At 44.5% G+C, this 25,993-nt stretch overlaps 1 protein-coding gene across 2 annotated transcripts in view; it reads right to left on the bottom strand.

The window, feature by feature from the left end:
- The window catches only part of DCP2 (decapping mRNA 2), a 275,045-nt gene that overhangs the window by 141,050 nt on the left and 108,002 nt on the right, over window positions 1-25,993 (bottom strand). For both annotated transcript variants that reach the window (XM_069226492.1, XM_069226493.1), the window contains exon 5: window positions 10,588-10,740. In XM_069226492.1, coding sequence (XP_069082593.1) covers window positions 10,588-10,740 — 153 coding nt within the window. The remainder of the gene's footprint in view (window positions 1-10,587; window positions 10,741-25,993) is intronic.

The following is a 25,993-nucleotide window of genomic DNA, read 5'->3' as shown; positions in this document are numbered from 1 at the left end:
TGTCCTCTTGCCATGTCTGCTTTTTGCTTACAGAGAGGTGCCACAGAAGGGAGTAGGATTCTCACCCTTTGAACTTCTGTTTGGTCATCCTGTAAGGGGACCACTTGCCCTTGTTAAAGAAGGCTGGGAGAGACCTCTCCATGAGCCTAAACAGGACATAGTGGACTATGTACTTGGCCTTCGCTCTAGAATGGCAGAGTACATGGAAAAGGCAACCAAAAACCTTGAGGCCAGCCAACAGCTCCAGAAGTTTTGGTATGACCAAAAGGCTACACTGGTTGAGTACCAACCAGGGCAGAAAGTCTGGAGCTGTAACGTCTTTTCGAGTCACGGGACCGAGTGACTCCTCCCTTTCGGCTCCATTGCTCATGGGTGTCGACTCCATCTTAGATTGTTTTCTCCGAAGAGGGTGAGGTAGGAGTTGTGAGTATACTAGAGGTGCCCATGCAATGGAGTAGTAATGTATGCACATAGTGTGTATTAAAATAATATTTATTTACATATTTACAATTTTCATGCAACTAAAAATGGCTACAGGCTCCAGGCTCCCGGGGAGGTGGGAGGGCGCATGTGAATTTGTAGCGTCTCATGCCACAAACAGATGTACCCTGGGTAAGTGACATTTTCCATTTGATGGCATGTGTAGTTGCAGATACACATGCTGTGCATAGACTACAAAGCAGTAATCTCCCCAAAAGCGGTGGTTAGCCTTGTAAGGAAATGCCTCCTTGGCATGGTTACCCCCTGACTTTTTGCCTTTGCTGATGCTATGTTTTGACTTGAAAGTGTGCTGAGGCCTGCTGTTCTTTCCCTAACCTGTACCTTTGTATCCACAATTGGCACACCCTGGCATCAAGATAAGTCCCTGGTAAATGGTACCCCAGGTACCAAGGGCCCTGATGCCAAGGGAGGTCTCTAAGGGCTGCAGCATGTCTTATGCCACCCTGGAGACCCCTCACTCAGCACAGACACACTGCTTGCCAGCTTGTGTGTGCTGGTGAGAATAAAACGAGTAAGTCGACATGGCACTCCCCTCAGGGTGCCATGCCAGCCTCTCACTGCCTATGCAGGTATAGGTAAGTCACCCCTCTAGCAGGCCTTACAGCCCTAAGGCAGGGTGCACTATACCATAGGTGAGGGCACCAGTGCATGAGCACTGTGCCCCTACAGTGTCTAAGCAATACCTTAGACATTGTAAGTGCAGGGTAGCCATAAGAGTATATGGTCTGGGAGTCTGTTTTACACGAACTCCACAGCACCATAATGGCTACACTGAAAACTGGGAAGTTTGGTATCAAACTTCTCAGCACAATAAATGCACACTGATGCCAGTGTACATTTTATTGGTGCCCCCTGAAACCTTAACCGACTATCTGTGTAGGCTGACTGGTTCCAGCAGCCTGCCACAACCGAGACATGTTGCTGGCCCCATGGGGAGAGTGCCTTTGTCACTCTGAGGCCAGTAACAAAGCCTGCACTGGGTGGAGATGCTAACACCTCCCCCAGGCAGGAGCTGTCACACCTGGCGGTGAGCCTCAAAGGCTCACCCCTTTGTGCCAGCACCGCAGGACACTCCAGCTAGTGGAGTTGCCCGCCCCCTCCGGCCACGGCCCCCACTTTTGGCGGCAAGGCCGGAGAAAATAATGAGAATAACAAGGAGGAGTCACTGGCCAGTCAGGACAGCCCCTAAGGTGTCCTGAGCTGAAGTGACTCTAACTTTTCTTGCAGATGGAGGATTCCCCAATAGGATTAGGGATGTGACCCCCTCCCCTTGGGAGGAGGGACAAAGAGGGTGTACCCACCCTCAGGGCTAGTAGCCATTGGCTACTAACCCCCCAGACCTAAACACGCCCTTAAATTTAGTATTTAAGGGCTCCCCTGAACCTAAGAATTTAGATTCCTGAAACTACTAGAAGAAGAAGACTGCTGAGCTGAAAAATCCCTGCAGAGGAAGAACAGAAGACACCAACTGCTTTGGCCCCAGACTTACCGGCCTGTCTCCTGCCTTCCAAAGAAACCTGCTCCAGCGACGCTTTCCAAGGGACCAGCGACCTCTGAATCCTCTGAGGACTGCCCTGCTTCAAGAAAGACAAGAAACTCCAGAGGACAGCGGCACTGCTCCAAAAGAACTGCAACTTTGTTTCAAGGAGCAGATTTAAAGACCCCTGCAACTCCCCGCAAGAAGCGTGAGACTTGCAACACTGCACCCGGCGACCCCGACTCGACTGGTGGAGAACCAACACCTCAGGGAGGACCCTCCGGCGACTCCGAGACCGTGAGTAACCAAAGTTGTCCCCCCTGAGCCCCCACAGCGACGCCTGCAGAGTGAATCTCGAGGTTCCCCCTGACCGCGACTGCCTGAACTTCATTTCCCGACGGCTGGAAAAGACCCTGCACCCGCAGCCCCCAGCACCTAAAGGAACGGAACTCCTGTGCAGGAGTGACCCCCAGGAGGCCCTCTCCCTTGTCCAGGTGGTGGCTACCCCGAGGAGCCCCCCCCTTGCCTGCCTGCAACGCTGAAGAGATCCCTTGATCTCTCATTGAAAACCATTGGAAAACCGACGCGTGTTTGCACACTGCACCCGGCCGCCCCCGCGCTGCTGAGGGTGTACTTTTTGTGCTGACTTGTGTCCCCCCGGGTGCCCTACAAAACCCCCCTGGTCTGCCCTCCGAAGACGCGGGTACTTACCTGCTGGCAGACCGGAACCGGGGCACCCCCTTCTCTCCATTGAAGCCTATGTGTTTTGGGCACCTCTTTGACCTCTGCACCTGACCGCCCCTGAGCTGCTGGTGTGGTAACTTTGGGGTTGCTCTGAACCCCCAACGGTGGGCTACCTTGGACCAAAAACTGAAACCTGTAAGTGACTTACTTACCTGTGAAACCTAACAATACTTTACCTCCCCCAGGAACTGTGAAAATTGCACTAAGTGTACACTTTTAAAACAGCTTATTGTGTTTTATGTAAAAAGTATATATGCTACTGTAATTATTCAAAGTTCCTAAAGTACTTACCTGCAATACCTTTCAAATGAAATATTACATGTAGAATTTGAACCTGTGGTTCTTAAAATAAACTAAGAAAAGATATTTTTCTATAACAAAACCTATTGGCTGGATTTGTCTCCGAGTGTGTGTTCCTCATTTATTGCCTGTGTGTATGTACAACAAATGCTTAACACTACTCCTTTGATAAGCCTACTGCTCAACCACACTACCACAAAATAGAGCATTAGTATTATCTCTTTTTGCCACTATCTTACCTCTAAGGGGAACCCTTGGACTCTGTGCATACTATTCCTTACTTTGAAATAGTACATACAGAGCCAACTTCCTACAAGCCTGTAGGAGTTGAAGTTGTCTGAAATAATGTTCTTAATACAGCCTGTCCTACTGTGGCTTGTTGTGTTGCTAACACGTCTACACAGTAATGCTTAGTAAATGTATGAGGCGTAGACCAGGTGGCTGCCTTACAAATTTCGGTCATTGGTATATTTCCAAGAAAAGCCATTGTGGTGCCTTTCTTTCTAGTGGAATGTGCTCTTGGTGTAATGGGTAATTCTCTTTTTGCTTTAAGGTAATAGGTTTGAATGCATTTAACTATCTATCTGGCAATGCCTTGTTTGGATATAGGGTTACCTGCATGAGGTTTCTGGAAAGCTACGAACAATTGTTTTGTTTTACGAAATTGTTTCGTTCGGTCAGTGTAATTAGTGCTCTTTTTATGTCTAATGTGTGCAAGGCCCTTTCAGCTACTGAGTCTGGTTGTGGAAATAAGACTGGGAGTTCCACAGTCTGGTTTAGATGGAATGGTGATATGACCTTTGGTAAGAATTTTGGATTTGTACGGAGAACCACTTTATGTTTATGTATTTGTATAAAGGGTTCTTGAATAGTAAATGCTTGTATTTCACTCACTCTTCTAAGTGATGTGATGGCTATTAGAATGGCTACTTTCCAAGTCAGAAATTGGATTTGACAAGAATGCATGGTTTCGAATGGTGGGCCCATGAGCCGTGTTAATACAATATTAAGGTTCCACGAAGGTACTGGTGGTGTCCTTGGGGGTATGATTCTTTTTTAGTCCTTCCATAAATGCTTTAATAACTGGAATTCTAAAAAGTGATGCTGTATGTGTAATCTGCAGATTGGCAGATATTGCAATGAGATGGATTTTAATGGAAGAGAAAGCTAGATTAGACTTTTGTAAGTGGTAATAAATAACTTACAATGTCTTGTGTGGAGGCATTTAGTGGCATAATTTGATTAGTGTGGCAGTAGCAAACAAATCTTTTCCATTTGTTTGCGTAACAATGTCTTGTTGTAGGTTTTCTCGCTTGTTTAATGACCTCCATAAACTCTTGTGAAAGGTTTAAATGTCTGAATTCTAAGACTTCAGGAGCCAGATTGCTAGATTGGGCGATGCTGAATTTGGGTGTCTGATCTGCTGTTTGTGTTGTGTTAACAGATCTGGTCTGTTTGGTAGTTTGATGTGGGGTACTTCTGAAAAGTCCAACAGTGTTGTGCACCACTTTTGGCGAGCCCAGGTTGATGCTATGAGTATTAGTTGTTTGTTCTGACTCAGTTTGTTGATCAGATAAGGAATGAGTGGGAGAGGGGGAAAAGCGTAAGCAAATATCCCTGACCAGCTGATCTATAGAGCATTGCCCTTGGACTGAGGGTGTGGGTACCTGGACGCAAATCTGTGGCATTTTGCGTTTTCTTTTGTTGCAAATAGGTCTATGTTTGGTGTTCCCCAGCGGTGGAATTGATCCTGTAGGATTTGGGGATGTATTTCCCATTTGTGAGTTTGCTGTTGATCTCGACTGAGATTGTCGGCTAACTGATTCTGAATGCTTGGTATGTATTGTGCTATTAGGCGAATGTTGTTGTGAATTGCCCAATGCCAAATCCTTTGTGCTAAGAGACACAGTTGTGACGAGTGTGTCCTCCCTGTTTGTTGAGATAATACATTGTTGTCATATTGTCTGTCTTGACAAGAATGTGTTTGTGGGCTATTAGTGGTTGAAACGCTTTTAATGCTAGAAATACCGCTAGCAGTTCCAAATGATTTATGTGAAGTAGTTTTTGTTGATTGTCCCATTGACCTTGTATGCTGTGATTGTTGAGGTGTGCTCCCCACCCAACCATGGAAGCATCTGTTGTGAAAATAGCGTGAGGCACTGGGTCTTGGAATGGCCGCCCTTTGTTTAAATTTATAGGGTTCCACCATTGAAGCGAATAGTGTGTTTGGCGGTCTATCAACACTAGATCTTGTAGTTGACCCTGTGCTTGCGTCCATTGTTTTGCTAGGCACTGTTGTAAGGGCCGCATGTGTAGTCTTGCGTTTGGGACAATGGCTATGCATGAGGAGATCATGCCTAGTAGTTTCATTCCAAACCTTACCATGTATTGTTGGTTTGGTTGTATGCTTGATCTTACATTTTGGAACGATTGGACACTTTGTGGACTTGGAGTGGCAATTGCTCTTTGTGTGTTGAGTATTGCTCCCAAGTATTGCTGTATTTGGGATGGTTGCAGATGTGATTTTTGGTAATTTATAGAGAACCCTAGTTTATGTAGAGTTTCTATGACAGATTGCGTGTGAAATTGACATTGTTGTTGAGTGTTGGCTTTTATTAGCCAGTCATCCAAATATGGGAATACGTGCATGTGAGGTCTCCTTATGTGAGCTGCTACTACTGCTAGGCATTTTGTGAATACTCTGGGGGCTGTTGTTATCCCGAACGGTAGCACTTTGAATGGATAATGTTTGCCTTGAATTACAAACCTTAGGTATTTTCTGTGAGAAGGATGGATGGGTATGTGGAAATACGCATCCTTGAGATCCAGTGTTGTCATGTATTCCCCCTTTTTTAGTAAGGGAACTACGTCTTGAAGTGTTAACATGTGGAAATGATCTGAAGAGATTCAGTGTTCTGAGATCTAAGATAGACCTTAACGTTTTGTCCTTTTTTGGAATAGGGAAATATAGTGAGTAAACGCCTGTTCCTTTTTGGTGATTGGGTACAAGCTCTATTGCTTGTTTTTGTAACAGTGCTTAGACCTCTATGTGTAATAGGTCTAAGTGTTGTTGAGACAGTCTGTGCGTTTTTGGTGGCACATCTGGAGGGAATGTTGGGAATTCTATGCAATAACCATGTTGGATAATTGATAGGACCCATGTGTCTGTGGTAATATGTGTACAATTGTGGTAATATTTGGTTAGCCTCCCCCTCCCACTGGTGACAAGTGTTGGGGTGTTGTGACATTGAAGTCACTGCTTGCTAGGGCTTGGTTTGGTGGGCTGGAATTTTCCCCTTCCTCTTGGGAATTGTCCTTTATAGGAACCACTAAACCCCCCCCTCTGGTATTGTGATTGATCAGTGGGTTTTGTTTGGGAGGTGGAAGGTTCAGATGTTTGTTGCCGAAACCCCCCTCTAAATTGTGGTTTCCTAAAAGTGCCTCTGAATTGTGGGGAATAGAGCGCACCCATGGCTTTGGCCGTGTCCGTGTCTTTTTTCATTTTTTCCGATGGCAGTATCAACTTCTGGCCCAAACAACTGTTGTTGGTTAAACGGCATATTTAATACCGCTTGTTGAATTTCTGGTTTGAATCCAGAGCTCCGCAGCCATGCATGCCTGCGAATGGTTACAGCCATGTTGACAGTCCGTGCTGCTGTATCTTGCGAGTCTAATGCGGACCTTATCTGATTGTTCGATATGGCCTGTCCCTCTTCAACTACTTGCTGGGCACGTTTTTGGTGTTCCTTGGGCAAGTGCTGTATGATGTCTTGCATCTCGTCTCAGTGTGCCCTGCCGTAGCGGGCAAGTAGGGCTTGCGAATTTGCAATTCGCCATTGATTGGCTGCTTGTGATGCCACTCGCTTGCCTGCTGCGTCTAATTTTCGACTTTCTTTGTCAGGTGGTGGAGCATCCCCTGACGATTGAGAGTTTGCTCTTTTCCTTGCTGCTCCTACAACCACTGAGTCCGGTGTGAGCTGCTATATACAGCTATATATAAACTGCTATATAAACACTGGGTCTGTTGGAGGTGGTTTGTATTTCTTTTCGACCCTAGGCGTGATAGCTCTTCCTTTTACAGGCTCTTGGAAGACCTGTTGTGCGTGCTTGAGCATGCCCGGTAGCATTGGCAGGCTTTGATAGGATGCGTGGGTGGATGCCAGAGTGTTAAAAAGGAAGTCATCCTCCACTGGCTCAGTGTGCATTGCTACATTGTGGAACGTAGCTGCCCTTGCTAGTACCTGTGTATATGCAGTACTGTCTTCTGGTGGTGACGGCTTGGTTGGATAACACTCTGGGCTGTTATCCGATATTGGTGGATCATATAAATCCCATGCATCAGCATCATCTTGGGTCATCCCAGTATGTGTGGGTGACTGCATTATTGGTGTTCCCACTGGTGACAATTGTGGTGAGTGCAGTGGGGATGGCTGTGGTGAGACCTGTGGTGTTGGTGACTTGTATCTAACCACTTTGGCCTTTGGTTGCATTTCTGTTTCTTGAAATGCAAGTTTTCTTTTAGATTTGAGTGGAGGTAAAGACTGAATCTTGCCAGTATCCTTTTGGATATGTAACCTCTGTTGCCTTTGGTCAGGTTCTTCCATATCCAACTCTTGCTCAAATCTATGTCTTTCCTTGAGTTGCACAGAAAGCAGTTGCTCCTCAGTGTATGAGCTTCTTTTCGGCTCCGAGGCCGCTTTTTTCGGTACCGAAGTCTATGATGTCAGTCTTTTTCGGTTCCGAGGAGCTTTTACGGGGTTTGTTCAATTCTATCACACGGTGTTGAAATCTTTCGGTGCAGGAATCTCGACCGGAGTTGGAAGTCTTCGGCAACTCTTTGGCCTTTATCAGTGCCGATGTCTGGTCACCTTCCTTTCGGTGGGTTGAGCCATGGCCTGCTGGCGGTGGCGTCCCCATGGCATTAAGCTTTTTGGTGTGACCCTGAGTTTGGGACGGGGCAGGTTTACTCACGGTTTGTTGCACCGTCGAGGGTTGTTCACTGTCGGATTCATCCGAGTCCGTCCCTTGGATGGAGATTCTTTCCTCCTCCTCGACGTCGAGCTGTTCTTTCGGTTTCGACGCCATTTGCAGTCTTCTTGCTCGTCGATCTCTCAAGGTCTTCTTTGATCGAAACGCTCCGCAAGCTTCACAAGTATCCTCTCTGTGTTCGGGTTAGATTACAGACCCAGTGCTGGTCTGTATAAGGATACTTTGCGTGACACTTAGGACAGAAACGGAAGGGGGTCCGGTCCATTAGTCTGGGACGACGGGTGTGGTCGGGCCGACCAGGCCTCGGTGAAGAGTGGAAGCCCCGAAGGCCCGCCGAAGCGGTCTTGATGTTGGTGCCGATACACTAACACTAAACCGGTACCGAGCGATAACAATACCGTCGAATTTTCGATACTTTAGCTAACTTTCCCGATTCGAAATACGGAGCGAAGAGGAACACATCCGAACCCGATGGCGGAAAGAAAACAATCTAAGATGGAGTCGACACCCATGCGCAATGGAGCCGAAAGGGAGGAGTCACTCTGTACCGTGACTCGAAAAGACTTCTTCGAAGAAAAACAACTTGTAACACTCCAAGCCCAACACTAGATGGCAGGAACAGTGCACAGCATGTGTATCTGCAGCTACACATGCCATCGAACACATATATATATATATATATATATATATATAGCATAAGCTTATGAACAATATGGCTAATTAAAATAGGGTATGGGCAACAACCCTAGCCTTGGTTACTTAAATGTTCAGTTTTCATTATTCCTTCCTTTCTACTTCTGTGCATATAGATTTCAAACTTAGGTAAGAGCCGCGGTTAAGTCAAGGATCACTTTCTAGGAGTCTTGAATTTGTGATTTTTTCCCCTCATGTTTATTAGTTCAGAACAGCAGCAACTGGTAGTCTTGGAGTCAAGCAGCCAATGATTGTTCCTGTCCCTACTTATGTCTAGAGAGATGCACGTGAAACAACAGTACTCAACTTATATTTCATCAGTTAAATAGTGACTCTTCGCCATCATCTAGGACAGGCAAAAGGGTAGTACAAGTGAAGGAGGTATTCATGCACACGTGAACAAAACTCAAGAAGAATCTGTATGAATAAATTATTAGAGCGAAGCATACTCTTTGTCTCTGGTAGACCTGAACTTAACAACACTAGCAAGGGGGCTGTGCTCTACTTTGTCTTCACTGTGTTGAAAGGGCATAGAGTGAGGCCCAGACAAGAAAAGGCAGCTCCTGCCAGCTTTGTACGTCTGGACTCTGTGGCTGTCCTCATAAGTATGTGAAGTACAGTGCATCTGAGATAGGTGCTTTGGCCTGTCTCATTACTTGCATGACTGGCCTGGGGATGCATGGCACAACCTCACAGGGCACAAGTGTTTAAGTGCTGAAGTGGTCATACTCTGCGCTGGTCCTATCATACAGTGCTGCAGGATGTCAGGGCTCTCATGGAGGGTGCTGCTTTGCAGCATCCCATTGTGACCAGTGGAACTGGAGGATAATAGAAAAGGATCAATATCACAGGTCTGGTCGCAGACATCAGTCATTGTCTGTGGGGATACCATCTGGATCTACAGCCTCATTGCAGAACCTTATCCCAGACTACAAGTCCCATTTGTAGGACACAAATTACATTTTGTTCCTTCCCTCTTTTCAAACATATTTGGTTATCTAGAGCAATTGATAAATGATTTCTGGGGCTCTTTGCAGGATTAATCTTGATTTTGCATCCTGGTCCTAAAGGCTCTTAAAGGAGCAACAATCTTATTGGCTCTCATAAGAATCCTATTATTATGTGCCAAATCAACCATTTTAAATATGTATTTCAAATCTCAATACATTATACATTATGGGGAGGCATGGTCTTTTCCTCTTACAGGCACTTATGTCTTTCACAAATAAAATGTTCTTATTGATGATGCTGTCAGTATCCCAGACCATATTAAGTAGAGGCACATAAGTCTAAGTTGCAATGCCTTTCTTCTCTATGTTGACAAGACCATGAACACAAGGGGAAAAAATAAAAAATGCATACATCATGCAAGAGCGCACCAAAATACCCACCAGGCCTTATTTTAATTTGCATCTAAATGTAATCAGCTAGTAAGAAGTAATAGGATTGAGTGTCTTCTAGCTTTAAAACTATTTAATCTATAGCTTATGTCTAACACTGCTCTATTCAATAAACAGATTCACATAATCACAAAATCTTGCATTCATCCACCACACTATGAGGGCGACTGCAGACTTTAATGTACTTCAAAGGTTAATTTTGTACCACAGCTCTTTTCAGATAGCAAAAAAGGAGGCACTGATAAACTATTTATCTCTGAGTTAACACGTGAATAAATAGAAGCACGATTACAAGTCCCAGTTTCTACATTAGGTACTATTCATTGAAGTCAGTGTACTGGTATTAATCTTCAAAATGAACCTTTTCTGATGTAAATCTTTCTTGCGCTTTACTGAACAATCCATTCATTCATCATACGAATAAAAGTTCAATTAAAAAAAATTATCCCTTTAAATAGCTTAATTACTAATGAAAATGTTTACCCGGATTTCACGTCTTGTTTTGGGGTTAAATTTGGTATTCTTCGGAACTCCTGGAATGATGTACAGCCGTGCTAACTGATCATTAATTTTTAGTTCAATGTAGTCCGTGTCACACATACGTTCTTTAATATCAAAGCCAGTTTCTTCAAACACCTAGAAGCCAAAAAAAAGATATTATATGGTAAAATCGTCAATTAAAATGATTTATCAACCTATAAGGTGCTATTATTCAAGAAATATAAAACAGTAAAGACATTGTGAAGTCAGAAAAGAAAGCAAGTATTTGCAATGAAATAGGTCTCGCATTTTCTTGAGTTAGAGCTATTGGCATTGTAAATTCATAACGGGACTTTTTTGCCACATAAATTGGTCAACTCGGCCTCATCATTTCATCTTTTCCTGCCATATAATGCCAGTGACCCTGCATATAACTAAAGCACTTACATTTGCCTTGTTCCTCTATCTGCAGCAAAAAATGAAAATGTTGCTATTTGGTATCCTAATTTAAACCTGCCAAGCTAATTCCAATAGAATACCACTTTCACCAACCCACCATCAGAGTTGCTGGCTTGCTAACAAATTCCCCCAAAAAAGACATAAGACAGCCACAGAGGAGAAATAAACTAGAAGGGTCACCCAAACATACCAAGAGTGTTCAGACACTCATAGTGTAAGAAGGATGTTAAGTTGGCCTGAATCATGGTAATAACTGTAATACGGAGAGAGTATTAAAACATATACAATTATCATATAAACTTCTATCAGAAATAAACCTTTGGCATTAGACTGTAGTGATCAAAACACCATAACAAAAATATCATTTGCAAGAAACACAGTCATGTAACCGTATTGTTAGCCCCTAAAGGGCATAACTCCATGAAAAAACAGGTTAAAGTAATGCAATGTAGTGATATATTTAGCCTCTAGAGGACATAATGCGTTAAACATTTCTAAGGCTAGCACATCTATTGCAATGAATTACTAACAAGGCCCCTAAAACTTAACTTCTCTCAGCTGTAAAACCGAGCTTAAAAAGATAATTAATGGTGGTAGGGATTATTATTTTGGAGTCCCCAATAACCTAGTGTGGGGACCCAGAGATGATGTGGACAGAAAGGGCACGCCGTGCTAAACGTTTTGGCAGTGTTCCATTGTCCTAGGACCACCACGGGCAGAGTTATAAGGAAAACTGTTTTGTAAAAGTAATACCCTGCAAAGCATTATGGGGCACGTTTCCGTGTGCCACGAACATTTTAGTATGTTGATATGACTGTAATGCTTAGAACAGCCCCTAGCAGACCCCACAATGAAAATAGCATTTGTAAGAAGCATGGTCATGTAACTATATAGTTAACCCCTAGAGGGCATAACGCCACCAAAAGAAAATGACATTAAATAATGTACTGTAAACATATATTTAGCCCCAAGAGGAAATAATGCATTACACATTTTTAGGAGTAGCAAGCCTATACAAATGATATTACAAACAAGGACCTTAAAACACAAACTATTCTCAGCTGTAAAACAAAAGTTCCAGCCATGATAGCGCTTTAAAAAGACACTAAACGGTGTGAGGGGGCTATTATTTTGGGGTCCACACTAACCTAGTTTGGGGACCCAGAGATAAAGTAGACGGACAGAGCACGTCTTGCTGATCGTTTTGGTGGTGGTCTCATTGTTCTAGGACCACCACAGGCTGAGTTATGAGCAAAAATGTTTTGTCTAAGTAATGCCCTGCAAAGCATTAGGGGGCAAGTTTCCGTGCACCACTAATAGTTTAGAATGATGATGACTGTAATGCTTAGAACAGCCCCTAGAGAACTTAAAACTGAATGGTGTGGGGTTATTATTGGGGGGTCCCCACTAACCTAGTGTGGTGACCCAGAGATGATGTAGAAAGAAAGAGCACGTCCTGCTGAACGCTTTGGTGATGGTCCCATTGCCCTCAAACCACCACAGGCTATAAGAAAAATAGTTATGTAACAATAGAATTAACACTTAGAGGGCATAACCACACAAAAAGAAAATTACATTAAATAATGTAGTGTAACCATATATTTAGCCCCTATAAATCTTAACACATTACACGCATTTTCCATGGTATCAGGCCTAAAGCATTGATATTACAAACAAGGCCTTTAAAACAAACTACTCTCAGCTGTTTAACACAAGTTACTAACATGAGTGCACTTAAAAAGATACTGAATGGTAGGTAGGAGGGGTTATTATTTTGGGGTTCCCCACTAACCTCGTGTGGGGACCCAGAAAAGATGTAGACAGAAGGAGCACATTGTGCTGAATGTTTTGGTGGTTTTCCCGTTGTCCGAGGACCACCATCAGCTGAGTTATGGACAAATATGTTTTATCAAATAATGCCCTACACAAAGCATTATGGTGGCGAGTGCAGTGAATATTGTAGTATCGGCTCTCCCGCTTTAACTTTGAGGATTTCTCTTTTATGTAAAGTATTTACCAATTTCAAGTGTTTTAGGGCCACAAGAAACGACTCTGATTAGGTAACTATGAACAATGTAACCAGAGCTTCAATCCCGCTGATCGAGTTCACATTGTTGTGCCTGTGAGCGCTGTGAGCGCCATGGCCGTCATGCAGCAGGAAGGGGCGAGGCAAAATAAAAAGTAGTTTGTTCACTCTAAAGTATATCTGCGATCCTGCAATAATCCATGGAACGGGGAGTCTGCAAGGCGGTAATAAAACCACCACAAGGAGGGACAAACGTAAAGCATTTACAAATGACATCAAAGCATATTTTTTAAAGGCAAGCCCATGAACTAGTGAACGTGATGGGCATGAGGTGGGCGTGGTCAAAAAGCCCACAACACTTACAAAAACTGTCAGTACATTCAAGCATCTCTAGTTAATTGGGCCACAGTCAGAGGATTCACACGGTTCTTATGTGTTATTTTTTAGATTTTTGAGAAAAATCACTACTTTGGCTCAGGAGCACTAAACAGAAAGTAAACAGCAGGAATAAAAAAAAGAAAGAGCAAAATAGCATTTGAAATTGCGTAAAGCATACACCCATCCTATAAACACACTCCAAGGATAAACCATAACTTAACTATCCATGCCTTTTCACTTGAAAGAAATCTCCCATCTACAACACAGAATGCAAGAATAGCATGTCCACACCTGTGTTCCATTTTTGTTAACTATTTCCACATTTATCCACTCCCTCCAGCACAACGAGCTGGAAAACAATGCCTGTTTGGGGGAGACAACAGATACCACTTTGTACTGAAAAACAAGTTACTTACCTTCTGTAACGCCTTTTTAGGTAGAGACTCTATTTAGCCGCAGATTCCGTACCTTAGAATATTCCCCAAGTGCCAGACTGGATTTGGATGTTTTCAGGCAGTACCCCTGCATGCAGGGAGGTGGCGTTGTTCGAAAGAAGGAGGATTGTCGTTCCTTGAAGCACACCATGCCACAAATTTATCCCAGTAGCAGGTGTATACAGACTTGGTGGAGGAAGGCCTGGCTGTCATAATAACATCACAAACTTAGGGAGAAAGGTCAAAAGTTGTCAACTTTAGCAGCTCGATCGCCACTAATGAAGGTGAAGGGTGTGGAAGTTCAGGTGCAGGCCCTCCCCTGTAGCTGTGACAGAAGATCCTCTCGATGGGGCAGCCTGATCGGAGGACCGATCCTCATGCCCAGAAGCTCGGGATACCAGACTCTCTGTGCCCAATCCTGAGCCATCAGAAAAACTTGGGCCTGGTCATTCCTGATCTTCTTGAGTAGTCTGGGCAGGCATAGTATTAGTGGAAAGGTGTGTAGGAGGCCATGGTTCCACTCAAGATGAACAGTCCACAAGCGAGAGCCCCCTTGGAAACTCTAGGCATCTTCAGCAGAGTTCATCTGCCTAGGCATTCAGAGAGCCTGCCAGGTGTTGAACCACCAAGGAACTGCCCAGCGGTCCAGCCATGTCCAGAGATGAAATGCCTCTTGACAAAGGGTCCACAAACTGTCCCCACCCTGTTTGTTGCAGTTCCACATGGCAGTGAAGTTGTCAGTGAACACCTGCCCCAGCCTTCCCGCAATAGAAGAAAGAATGGCTTTCTATGCCAAACGGATCACCCAAAGCTCCAATAGGTTGATATGGAACCTGGACGTCACCGGAGACCAGAGTCTTCTGACCTTCACCTCTCCTAGATTGCTGCCCCACTCCAGAAGTGAGGCACCTATCATCTCTGATTGGGGAAAGGAGAGGGGGTCTGCCACTGACCCAATCGTGGTTCATCAGCCACCACTGCAGGCTTTTGCGTCCCCTCCAGCATATGGACCATGTTGGAGAGAGTTCCTTGATGCTGAGCCCACTGGGACATCAGGTCCCATTACAGAGTCAACATATAGCAATGGGCATGGGTTACAAGCAGGATGCAGGAGGCTATGAGGCCCAAAACCCTCAGGGTCATTCTCACCAAAATCCAGAATATAGGCCAAAACATTGGTATCACACCCTTAATATCCTGGAATACCCTGGACTCGCTGCTCTATAGGATAGGCCTGAAACTACATCCTGTCCAGAACAACTCCGATGAAGGGGAGATTCGGAGAGGGAGTCAGGTGTGACTTCGGCACATTAATAGTGAACCCGTGAGTGCAGAAGGTTTGCCATAGTCTGGAGGTGAGAGACGACTGCCTGCGGCGAGCCCATCTTCAACAGCCAGTCGTGAAGGTAGCGAAGGACTGAACCCCTGACCTACGCAGAGGAGCTGCAACCACTGTGATCACCTTGGTAAACACCCGAGGGGTGCTGGTAAGGCCACAGGGAAGCATAGCAAACAAAGAGCTCTTGGCCCACAATGAATCACAGGTAATATCTGCGGGCAGGCAGAACAGGGATGTGGAAATATGCATCCTCCAAGTCCAATGCTACCATCCAGTTTCCCGGGTCCAGGGCAGACAGAACTTGGGAAAGTGTGAGCATTTCAGGAAGAGATTAAGAAGGAGCAGATCTAGGATAAGACAAAGGCTTCATCATACCACAAAGTTCCACATATAGCAACCACACCTTACTTCCGATGCCGGCACCCCCTCAATGGCTTCCTTGGCCAAGAAAGCCAACACTTCCTGACAAAGTAAGGCCTCCATCAGCGGGTAGTATGTGGTTGACATGGGTGGTTACAAAGGGGTTGGAGTAGCCCCTTTGGAAAATCAGTAAAATTCAACGGTCTGATGTCACTGACATCCAATAGTGCAGGTGATGGAGTGTCCTGCCTCCCTTCCCCACTGGATGCTCATGATGGTCGAAGGGCTAACTAAAGTGGTTTTGAGACTGTGGCTGCTGTGAAGGTAGGGTTAGGAGGGGAGAAATAGGGGAGTGGCTGGACCTCTGGCTACCTGGGATCCACATCCTCAACCACAAAAAGGCTGATAAGCTTGTTGTCTGTGGTGAACGGGAGGGTATGGACCAGGATGGAAACCCATTCTGTGGCCACAAAAAAAAGGGGTGGAAGGAGGACTGGGATTGGCAAGGGGCCATAGAGATGCAGCATCTCTGCTGTCCTTAAAGCACTCCAGCGCTGAGTTTGCATTCCTTCCAAAAAGACAAGAGCAATTAAAGAACATGTCCACAAGTGAGGCATGGACATCCCCTTAAAAGTCAGTGCTTCTCAACCAGGTGTGGCGCCGAAGGGTCAATGGCGATGAAATCGCTCTACTCAGTCAGTCAGCCGTGTCAAGTCTACATTGTATAGTGAACTGTGCTGTGTCTCTCCCAACAGTAATAGCTCGGGAGAGCATGGCCTCGTTTTAGACCATTGGCAGTACTTGCACAACTGAATCCTAGATGCCCAACAGGGGCACAGTGTTTATCAACCGCAGTGCAAGGTTGGCAGAAGAGAACATCCCCTTGCCAAAGGTATCCCACCTCGTGGATTCCCTATCTGGTGGAGTGGTAGGGAATGCACCAGGGTTGATCCTAGAGGTGGAGGCTTGGACCACCATTTCCTTAGATGGTGAGTAAGGAAACTGGGGTCACCAGAAGGTGGGCGAGGGCAGCAGGTAACTGTCTGGTGCACAGGAAATCATGTGCGGACTTGGTCTAGGCTCTGGGTAGGAACTGGGTATGGGCTTCATTAAAAGGGAGTAAGAGGTCAGAAGAGGCGACTCCCGGTTCAAGCACCTTTGTCAAGACATTCACCTTGACTGCCACTGAGGGTAACTGAAGGTTCAAGACCTCAGCTGCCCTAAGCACCACCACAGCGAATGAGGCTCCCTCTTCCGTAGCCACGGTAGGAGGAATAGCCAAGCCAGTGTCCGATGAGGTGCCTAAACCACTGCATTCCACCAGATCCTCAACCCAGTTGTTCTCAGTGTAATCTAGGGGACACTGGTATCCATAAGGGTACTCAGACCCTTTTCATTCATCTCCCACTCCAAGCCTGTCAAAAGCAAAAGGCACTGCTCCGATCTGGAGGACATGGTCCCGGTCTGCACCGCAACCAGCACTGGACGACGCCCATCCGTCTCCATACTGGAGTCGGGAATGACGAAGGGGACGGCACTGCCGTGGGGTATTAGTAGCGTTGTCACTGAAGCGGGAGCTGAGGAGGCCGCTCTGCTCCTGACCCAACACTAGATACATGGTGCCTGACTGGTGCAGAGGACGAACCGGCTGGCAAGGATCCAGTTGGGGCCCTCCTCTGCCCGTGGAACCCAAAGGTGCTGCACAGGGATGGGTCACTCAAATATGAGCTTATAGTCTCATAAAACTCTTTCAGCTGGGCATGAGTCACCTCAGCTCTGGAAAAGGAAGGGAAGCAAAGACCATGACACAACTTTGAACAAGATGCTGACCATCCACGAACGGTCCCGGGACCTCCTGCGCGACCGGATCGTGAGTGTTGCGGGATGATCTGAAGTTGGGCAGCATGGAGCTTGAGGGAGCACTTTCGGATGCATGGAGCGGCAGTCCTTGCAGGTCTTGGAGAAGAGGTCCCTCTCCCTGCTCCACAGATAATCCAATTGTGGGTCTGTAACAGACATCTGCCTGTGACTAGCACAACGTGGCTTGAAACCAGACACTTTCTTAGGCGACATCCTGTCATACCAGGAGAGAAAATCTCTTAAAAATGTTTGACAAATGTCAAGAAAAAGCCAGTCAAAAAAACAACTAAGATTAGCTATTTAAAGATCAGAGCTATATGGCATATAACAGAAAGAACTGATGTAACCACGCCGGGGTTTTACCTATATAAGTATTGTGCACATCATTTCTGGCACAAATGACACGGAGCCGAACGATGAGACGAGAAGACCGACTCCAAAAACTTCCAGATCCAGTCCAATGCCTTAGAAAAATTCTAAGGTAGGGAAATCTGTGGCTAGAAGTCTCTAAAAGATAATGGTATTTTTCAGGGAACCTGTTGGGCCTAAACTTATTGGCCCTAGTCTAAACCCCAGCCTTTAGATGCATTAAAGGTGTCAAGTTTCCATATTTACAATCACCCTACACTGTGTATAACAGTGGTATGTACTGGTACCAGCATTTACTGCGCATAGCACATGACCCAAATAATACTTATATTGTTGCACAATGGACATAGCATTGATAGGATTAACAAAACTGGCCTATAGTTTCTTATGGTAATTGTTCTCCAAGTAGCTGCTTAGTATTTGAGATCAAAATAGCTCTTGACCTCTAGTTTACTTCTGTGTGCCGTACATTTACTGTGCGTGGTATGGGTTCTCCATATGGAGACATTTTCTTTATAAGCATATCAACTTTGTTAGGAGAGTAGAAAGTGGAGATGGCAGTGGGTGCACTTCACTGAAGAGAAATTAGTTACAAGTGCTTTAAGTTTCTCCAAAAGCAAAATAAACTAAAGAGAAAGTTACAATTATGGTTACTCCATTAACCTTAATTCAAAGACTGTTTTCCTTTCTCAGCTTGTAGATCTGGATACTAATACTACAGCGTTACAAATTTGGATTTTGGCATGCCCATACTATACGCCATATATGGCACGACACCCTCCGTATACTTATGTGTGCCCGCATCAGCTCCTTTTAGGAGAGGGAAGTTAGAAAGGAGAAATAAAGAATGCAGCATCAAGCAGCTAGGACCTTATGTGAAAATGTTCTACGGAATCCTCTGGCCAAATTTAGTGTTGTAGTGAGAAAGCCTTTAGAGCATACTGTAGGCAGAACTCCTATGAAGCAGCCTATGTCACCACCCCGAATACATGTCTCTAACAGGCAATGCCACCTTATCGTGGAGTCTGGGCTCAATACAGAGCAAATCAATGTGTGGCAAGGGCTGGGCAGACATTACTGACCACAAAGATCATTAAAAGTTAGTCTGAATGGTGGATATCCTTAACCCAATCCAGATAAAGGTGCAATTGGGGCTTCATATCCACAGTATGGAGGGTCTTCCTGGTATGGGGGATACAGAAAAAGGCCATCAGAACCATACCTTCTTTCAGTGGGGACACCTACAGTATTCATACAATGAAGAAGCGCTGAGTAGAAATATCACCCTGTTCCTGTGAAATATTGGAAATGGCATGAGGCATTATAGGCTTAAAGTTCACTTTATGCACCTAGCTGAGGTCATACCCGTAAAGAAGGTGGTCATTTATTAGAGTAGTGTCAGTCTGCATTATGGCATCAGCTTAGAAGCATAGTCCATCAGCTTCATGAGTACCAGATTTAAGTCTTAGGACACAGTTCTATGCCTTACCTGGAAAAAGTAGATGCCCCCAGCATCTCTCTTGATGTCTGCTTTGCCCATGGAGAAAATGACAAGCAAAGGACATTACATCTCCCCCTGAACATGTACTCATATGGATATCTTTAGCCCATGTCTTGAGGCAGAATATCCACCATTTGCTTATTGTGGCTTCAAAAGGATAACTTCCTAGCAGCCACTTGGACAGTTAGATTATCACAGAGGAAATTCAATACCTCAAAAACACAAGTGATCAAGCTGAGCAAGGGTAGGAAGACTTATTTTCTGCTCCTCTGTGGACAGATGATACCTTTTTATTTGCATACTTCCCTTTCTCTTTAAAGCTAAAGTACTGGTTCTCCTCAGTAGGACAGCAGTCATTGTAATGGCAGAGTGGTTATTAGGACAGATGAAATAGCCAAAGTGGTCTTTTGGTAATAAATAAACCTCAGCAGGACAAAACCACCTTTATTGGATAGATCCACCCCAAACTGTGAAGCTGTGGTTTAGGTCTCCAATAGTTACTCCATTTTTATTTTTAAAATTCCCAAAACTTAATTGCCCTTCCAATCAAAAGAGTCTCTGTTGGTCTTTGCCCAATACTCTGGCATTCCTGCTTAAATTGAATGTTTCCCCTCTACCACTTAAATAGGTTTGTGATAGGAGGACGGTTAGAGTGCAGGGAAAGACTTCCCAATGCTGTGCTATAACAGAGTGTGCTACTTGTGTGCAACCGGAGACTATAAGGCAAAGTAGTAAGAGGAGGGCTTGAGTGGTTAAGTGGTAAAAACATCAGTATCAGCTTAGTGTTGAGAACAAGCACCGCTCACTCGGTGCCTGGATGAGTGGAATTTGGCGCTTAGATAAGAGGAACTCAGAGACAATGAGGCAATACACTGAGTCTACTCCAATACCTCAGAGTCCAAATTCACAAAGTGCCTTTGCCCAGTAGGAGTGGAAGTGTATCCCTACCTTCTAAAGCTTGGAGAATGTACAAAGGATTCTGTACACAAGATCGCTTTGGATCACTGAAAGCAAGATTGCCTGGACCTTGAGTGTCTGAAGAGGGCAGGCAGTAGTTGGGAGCTGCGAAGAAGGTGCCCTATGTTAACCACAGCTCAAGTAAGAATAAGTAAAATGCCTTTTCGTAGGAGGCCAATGGTGTGGGCCTTAATCAACAGAAGTACATAGATCTCTAGTTCTGAGAAATTGTCACATACATCATCATTTCCATAATAGAAGCCTACAAACCCTCTGTGGTGATGGACATCTCACCTGACTGACTTAATAGAAATGAGTTCTAAAGAAGCATCAGACCCCTGTAAAGACTGCCTAGGTAGAACTGAGAAATAGAAAAATATGGCTCCTGATTCTTGGGTCTCTGCTCACCAAACTGTCACGGGGTGTTTGGAACTAATCCTTTCCCCATTCCCAAACTGAGTGTGCAAAGTAAAATGTCAAGACACAAAAAACCTCAATAAGCACAAAACCGTTCAAGAGCAAAGAACAGTGCATCTCAAGCACTGCAGCTGTATTACAACCTAGGTACTCAACTGCCACTCAGAGAAATATATAATCCAAGATGGCATTCATCAGAGGGCAATCGGTTATCAAGGTGTGATCATGAAGGCACTCTCTTAAATTCTATGGGAGAAACAGTGAAAGGTCGCCCCTAAAAACTGATTTGTCCATTTCTAATAAAAGCACAAATGTTGTGTCTGTCAAGAAAAGAGTAGCACATCTTACCTTTGTATCAATTCAACAGGCTCACAAGCAAGACAAGATTTGCACAAACATCCATGAAACTGAGAATGCAACAGACTCTCCAAATATTCCACCAGGAACAAACTATGTATAAGGTATGCACCCAATGTGACAGTGGGAGTGGGTGGGACCTGCAATATTTCCCAGTGTAAAATTCATCAAGTAATACGTGGAGAACGTTGTGCAGGAAAAAAGGTAAGAATTGTAAGTTTTGCGTCTTAAGACAAGGGAAAAATGTGGGTTTTATCATGTATAAAAACTTAAGTTGCCTGTTATCCCTCATTCAAACAGTCAAAACCCTTAAAGGGGAGGAAAATTGATCTGTAGAAAAGAGAAACGGTACACTTTTTCCCTTAGAGAAATATTACCGTCTAATAGTTCAAAGCACCTCAAATTGACGGTTTAATTTTCTGTTTGACAAACTTCAACCGCTATATTGTGTGCAGAGGTTGACATAACCCACAGGGTGTTCTTGTCTTATCTAATGAAGAAATGTTTTACTCTAGACATCGTGACAGAGGTAATAATTGTTATCACATTAAAATATAAAATATTGAACTGATTAAGGAAATTCAATTTGCAGGCACTATAATTCTTTCAAAATGTCACCCAGTAACTTTGCTAAACATTACAATATGAGAAAAATAACATCATATCTCAAGAACGGAACGATTCCATAAAAATCAGGTTTTTAATTTTTCATCAACTCTAAACAGAACAATCTATATTTCATGCCCTCCACGAAAGAAGCAGCACCTCGGTTTCTTAGTCTTGGCATTGATTCAGACAAATTGTCAGCAAACTTGCAAGACATGAGATCCAAAGCCATGGCACTGGAAAAAAACAAGGATCGCTGGAGGCAAGGAGCTGCACAACACACTAAAGCAGGAGCAGAAACAAAGACCAAGAAAGGGTAACAGAGGTGGCAGATATATGACCACTCGAACCAGCCAGTAACATATTTGTAGAAGTTCCATGAACTTTCCTTATGGACCCACTGCACCTTTGCAGGATAGAACGACAAGCCGAAAGTGGATAGCCTTGACTCCCAAAAATGACGTTCTTGCAGGGAAAGGGGAAAATAATTCCACAAAGTTATGAGATGTGGTCGTGCAAGTGTGGGACACCAGGGGCCTTTCCTGAACAATTCTAGGGAAGCTTTACAACAAAGAAAAGGGTAACAATATAGGTATATAGACTAGTCGGTTCATTCGCAGTTAAAGAGTAACCTGGATGGCAGATATGTGGAAGTTTAGTCAACTTTTACCTCTTAAGATAACAGTGTTACCTTGCTTCAACGTTTCAAGAAGAATAAACCTGCAGTGAGCAAACTGGTGGTGGTTGGGGCCTTTAATGTAGTATTAGGCCCATACAAATGCACCATAATTAACATCCTTCGGATGAGCATGGGTACTTCTGGAGGGTAAATGGTATTTAGCTCTGACCAACTTATGCAGACGGCTGAACAGAAATGAAAGATTACACACACACACTACTACCTTCACGTTATCAGTTACTCCAGACTCGATTTCTACTTAGTGAGTTATGACTCAGATACACATGAAATGCAAGATTCCTTCAGATAATGACACAGCTGTCATGTCTTTTCTAAGGGACCCTCTACGTTCCCCAATAAATCAATACTGGCAAATTAATGATACAATACTGAAAGCCTCTCTTCTCAAACAAAACACAGTCAAGACTATCAGTGACTATTTCAAATTAACACAATTGATGTGCCTAGGCTTATATGTAGGGCGGTTCGCAAAGCTGATCATTTGGGGATAATACATTTCAGTTTCATCTGCAATGAAGAAACCGTCCCTAACTAGCAGTCTAGGGATAGAGTAACAACTGCATCCACTCGAACTGAAACACACATAAAGGCTGTTTACAAGCTCTCAGGAAGATCCATCAACCAAAGGGTCAGCTATATGACAAGGAAATGGAAAGGATGCATTGCATTTTTAGGTCTTGCATGAGTGAGCGCATCGACTGTCATTTGTGCGACATTTTGTTTGCTTATGGGGGCTTAGAGCTCACCTGCTGCTTAGCTTCATCGTCACTCAGTTCATTGCTTTTCTTTAGTCAGGGTATGCCGGCTTCACTTTCCCTTTATCCTGCTTGTGGAGCATTGCCGAGGTATTGCTTCCTTTCCAAGTGAGGGTCCTTTCGGTGCTTGCACTTTTGGGGCGGGGATACGTTTCTTCCTCTTTGAGCAAGCACTACATAACAGTGCATGTGTTTGCAGGCCATCTCCTCCTGCCCTACTCCTCTGCCCTCCGTCACCCCGGTCCGCATTTTTTTTTTTAAATACAGCTCAAAATCGGGCCATGGGCATTGGAGCACAGTACACAAGGTTACATTCATTTTTTTGTTGTTGTTGCATTGTTACTTGCTATTTCTGTTGTATCTGCATAGACTTGCATTATCGACGAATCGTTGATTGAAGGTTTTGCTTCACAGCCCTTCGTATATTGTGCAAAACTTAAAATAATGTTAATGATTCCAATTGTGAACTGAATGTGTTGCACTTGGCATAATGGTGTCACGTCATTAATGAAGCAGAAGGAGGCACTAGCAACCACCTTATGCTAATCTATTTTCCTTCACATGCAGTTGTACACGACTTGCTATAATTATGTGTTAGACACAATTTTCCATTTGATTTGTCCACAGTTTTTATCGAATTATGATTCGTTTTTCTAATGTCACATTAACCACTTTATAATTGTATAAACTATTTTTATATATATCCGTCCTGTTCAAGTGACTGGAAAATGACACCTTGTAATTGATCATGGCATGCTGTTGGAAGGTGTACTTTATCTTCTAAGTGATTTTAATCAACATTTCTCCATCTAAAACAAACTATGTCATTAAGGGCACGATTACAAGTGCATTGGTTGAGTTTACGCACCGGTTGTAATTACTAGTTGGAAGGTATTTACCATACCTGATAATGATCGGATAAATACCTTAAACTTCATTAAATTTCAGCAGGTCAAACCTGCAGAATATTTAGCAGGTCAAATGTGTATGGTATTTACTGTACCATGGGGATATTGGTGCGTTAAGCACTAAAATCTGCTAGTTCTTCCCCAGAAACTCATAATAGGTGTTATTTACTGCAACTAATAAATAACAAAGCCGGTGGCATAGTTATTTATCAGGTGCGATAATTAGCACATATTCTCTTAGTCAGGGTTAGTATTTTTCAAACACTTCTGGTGAGACTTCTAGCTGCAGATTCCTTACTTTAGAATAGATAACCTAAGCAATAACTTCCCAGAGAAATATGTGCACACTGGCTTAAACCAAAAAGTTAATGAGGACCAAACGGGCAAAGTGCCCATCACAACGGACCTGACTGTCAAGGCAGTAGTGTTTGATAAACGTGTGCAGCCTGGCAGATATCCAAGACAGGGATTCCGCAAGCTTAGCAGTGGTCGCAGCCTTGGTTCTGAAGAAGTGAGCTTGCAAGCACTCAGAGGGCTGCTTCTTGGCCAGAACACAATCAATATGGAGGTGGTCAGTTTCTGCACTGCTTTCCCTTTCTGTGCCCCGACAAACCCAAAGAACAGTTCGTTATCTACCCAGTATTCTCTGCTGCTTTCGATGTAGAATAACACCACTCTTTTTGGGTCCAGACGATGGAACCACTCTTCTTCTTTACAAGGGAGAGGCGGAGCGAAGAAGGTTTGGCTGACATGGAAAAGTGTCACCACTTTTTAGAGAAAAGAGGAACAGGTGCAGAGAACTAGTTTGTCCAGAAGAAGCTGGTGCATGGAGGATGCACAGACAGTGTCTTTTGTTCGCTAACTCTCCTGGCAGATGTAATGTCCACCAAGAAGACTGTTTGCTCATCAGGAGACACAGGTTTGGGTGGAGAACCCTGAACTGTTGCTGCAAATGGAGGTCCTCACAAAGTGGGAAAACTTATCAGAGAACCGATGCGCATGCTCAAGAGTTCGGTATGCCATACTTTCTGTACCCAATGCAAGGTCATAAGAGTAAGTTGTGCCCAGTTGTTCCTGATCTTCATGAGAACTCTAGGCAGGAATAGTGTCAGGGGAAAGGAGTATAGGACTCCTGTGCTCCACTTGAGGCAAACGTGTGCCTGAGCAAGAGCCGCCTTAGAAACTTCAACTCGCAGAAGTGCTGGCATTGCGCATTCTCTGCAGTGCAAATAGATCTAACCAAGGTTCTTCCCAATCGTGGTAGAGACCTTGCACCACCTCAGGATCTTACACCACCTCAGGATGGAGATGCTATTCGTGATCCGCCAGGCATCAATGGCTGAGGTTGTCTGCTCTAGCGTTCAGGGAGCCTACCAGGTGTTGCACAACCAAGAAAACATCCTCACATTTCAGCAATGTCCAGAGATGCAAGGCTTCTTGACAAATTACCTCACCCCGCCCTGCCTGTAGTAGTACCACATGGCGGTGGTGTTGTCTAGGAGCACCTGAACTAGCCACCCTTCATGGAAGGGAGGAAAGCTTTCAATGCCAAGTGAATCAGTATCAACTCCAAAAGGTCCATGTGGAGTTGAGACTCCACCTGAGACAAGAGTCCTCTGATCTCCACCTCTCCCATATAGCCGCCCCAACGCAGCAGGAACGCATCTGTCATCACTGTGAGGTCTGGGTGGGAAAGGGACAGAGGTTTGCCTCTGACCCAACACTGGTTCGCCAGCCACCACTGCAGGTCTTTCACAGTTCCCTCTGATATCTGGACTAGGTCAGTGAGATTACCCTGAAGATGCACCCACAGGGATGTCAGGTCCCACTGCACAACCCGCATATGCCAGCAGGCATGTCTTAAAAGCAAGACGCAGGAGGCCTTGAGACCCTGCAGCTTTGGAGACAGTCTCAATGAAATCCAGGATAGCGACTGAAACATCGGAATCATGGCCTGAATATCACCGACTTGCAGCTCTGCAG

This window comes from Pleurodeles waltl, chromosome 1_1 (genome assembly GCF_031143425.1).
Source record: "Pleurodeles waltl isolate 20211129_DDA chromosome 1_1, aPleWal1.hap1.20221129, whole genome shotgun sequence".
NCBI classification, from domain to species: domain Eukaryota; kingdom Metazoa; phylum Chordata; class Amphibia; order Caudata; family Salamandridae; genus Pleurodeles; species Pleurodeles waltl.
The sequence above is the reverse complement of the archived record's forward strand: the minus strand, read 5'-3'. Positions and strand labels throughout refer to the sequence as shown.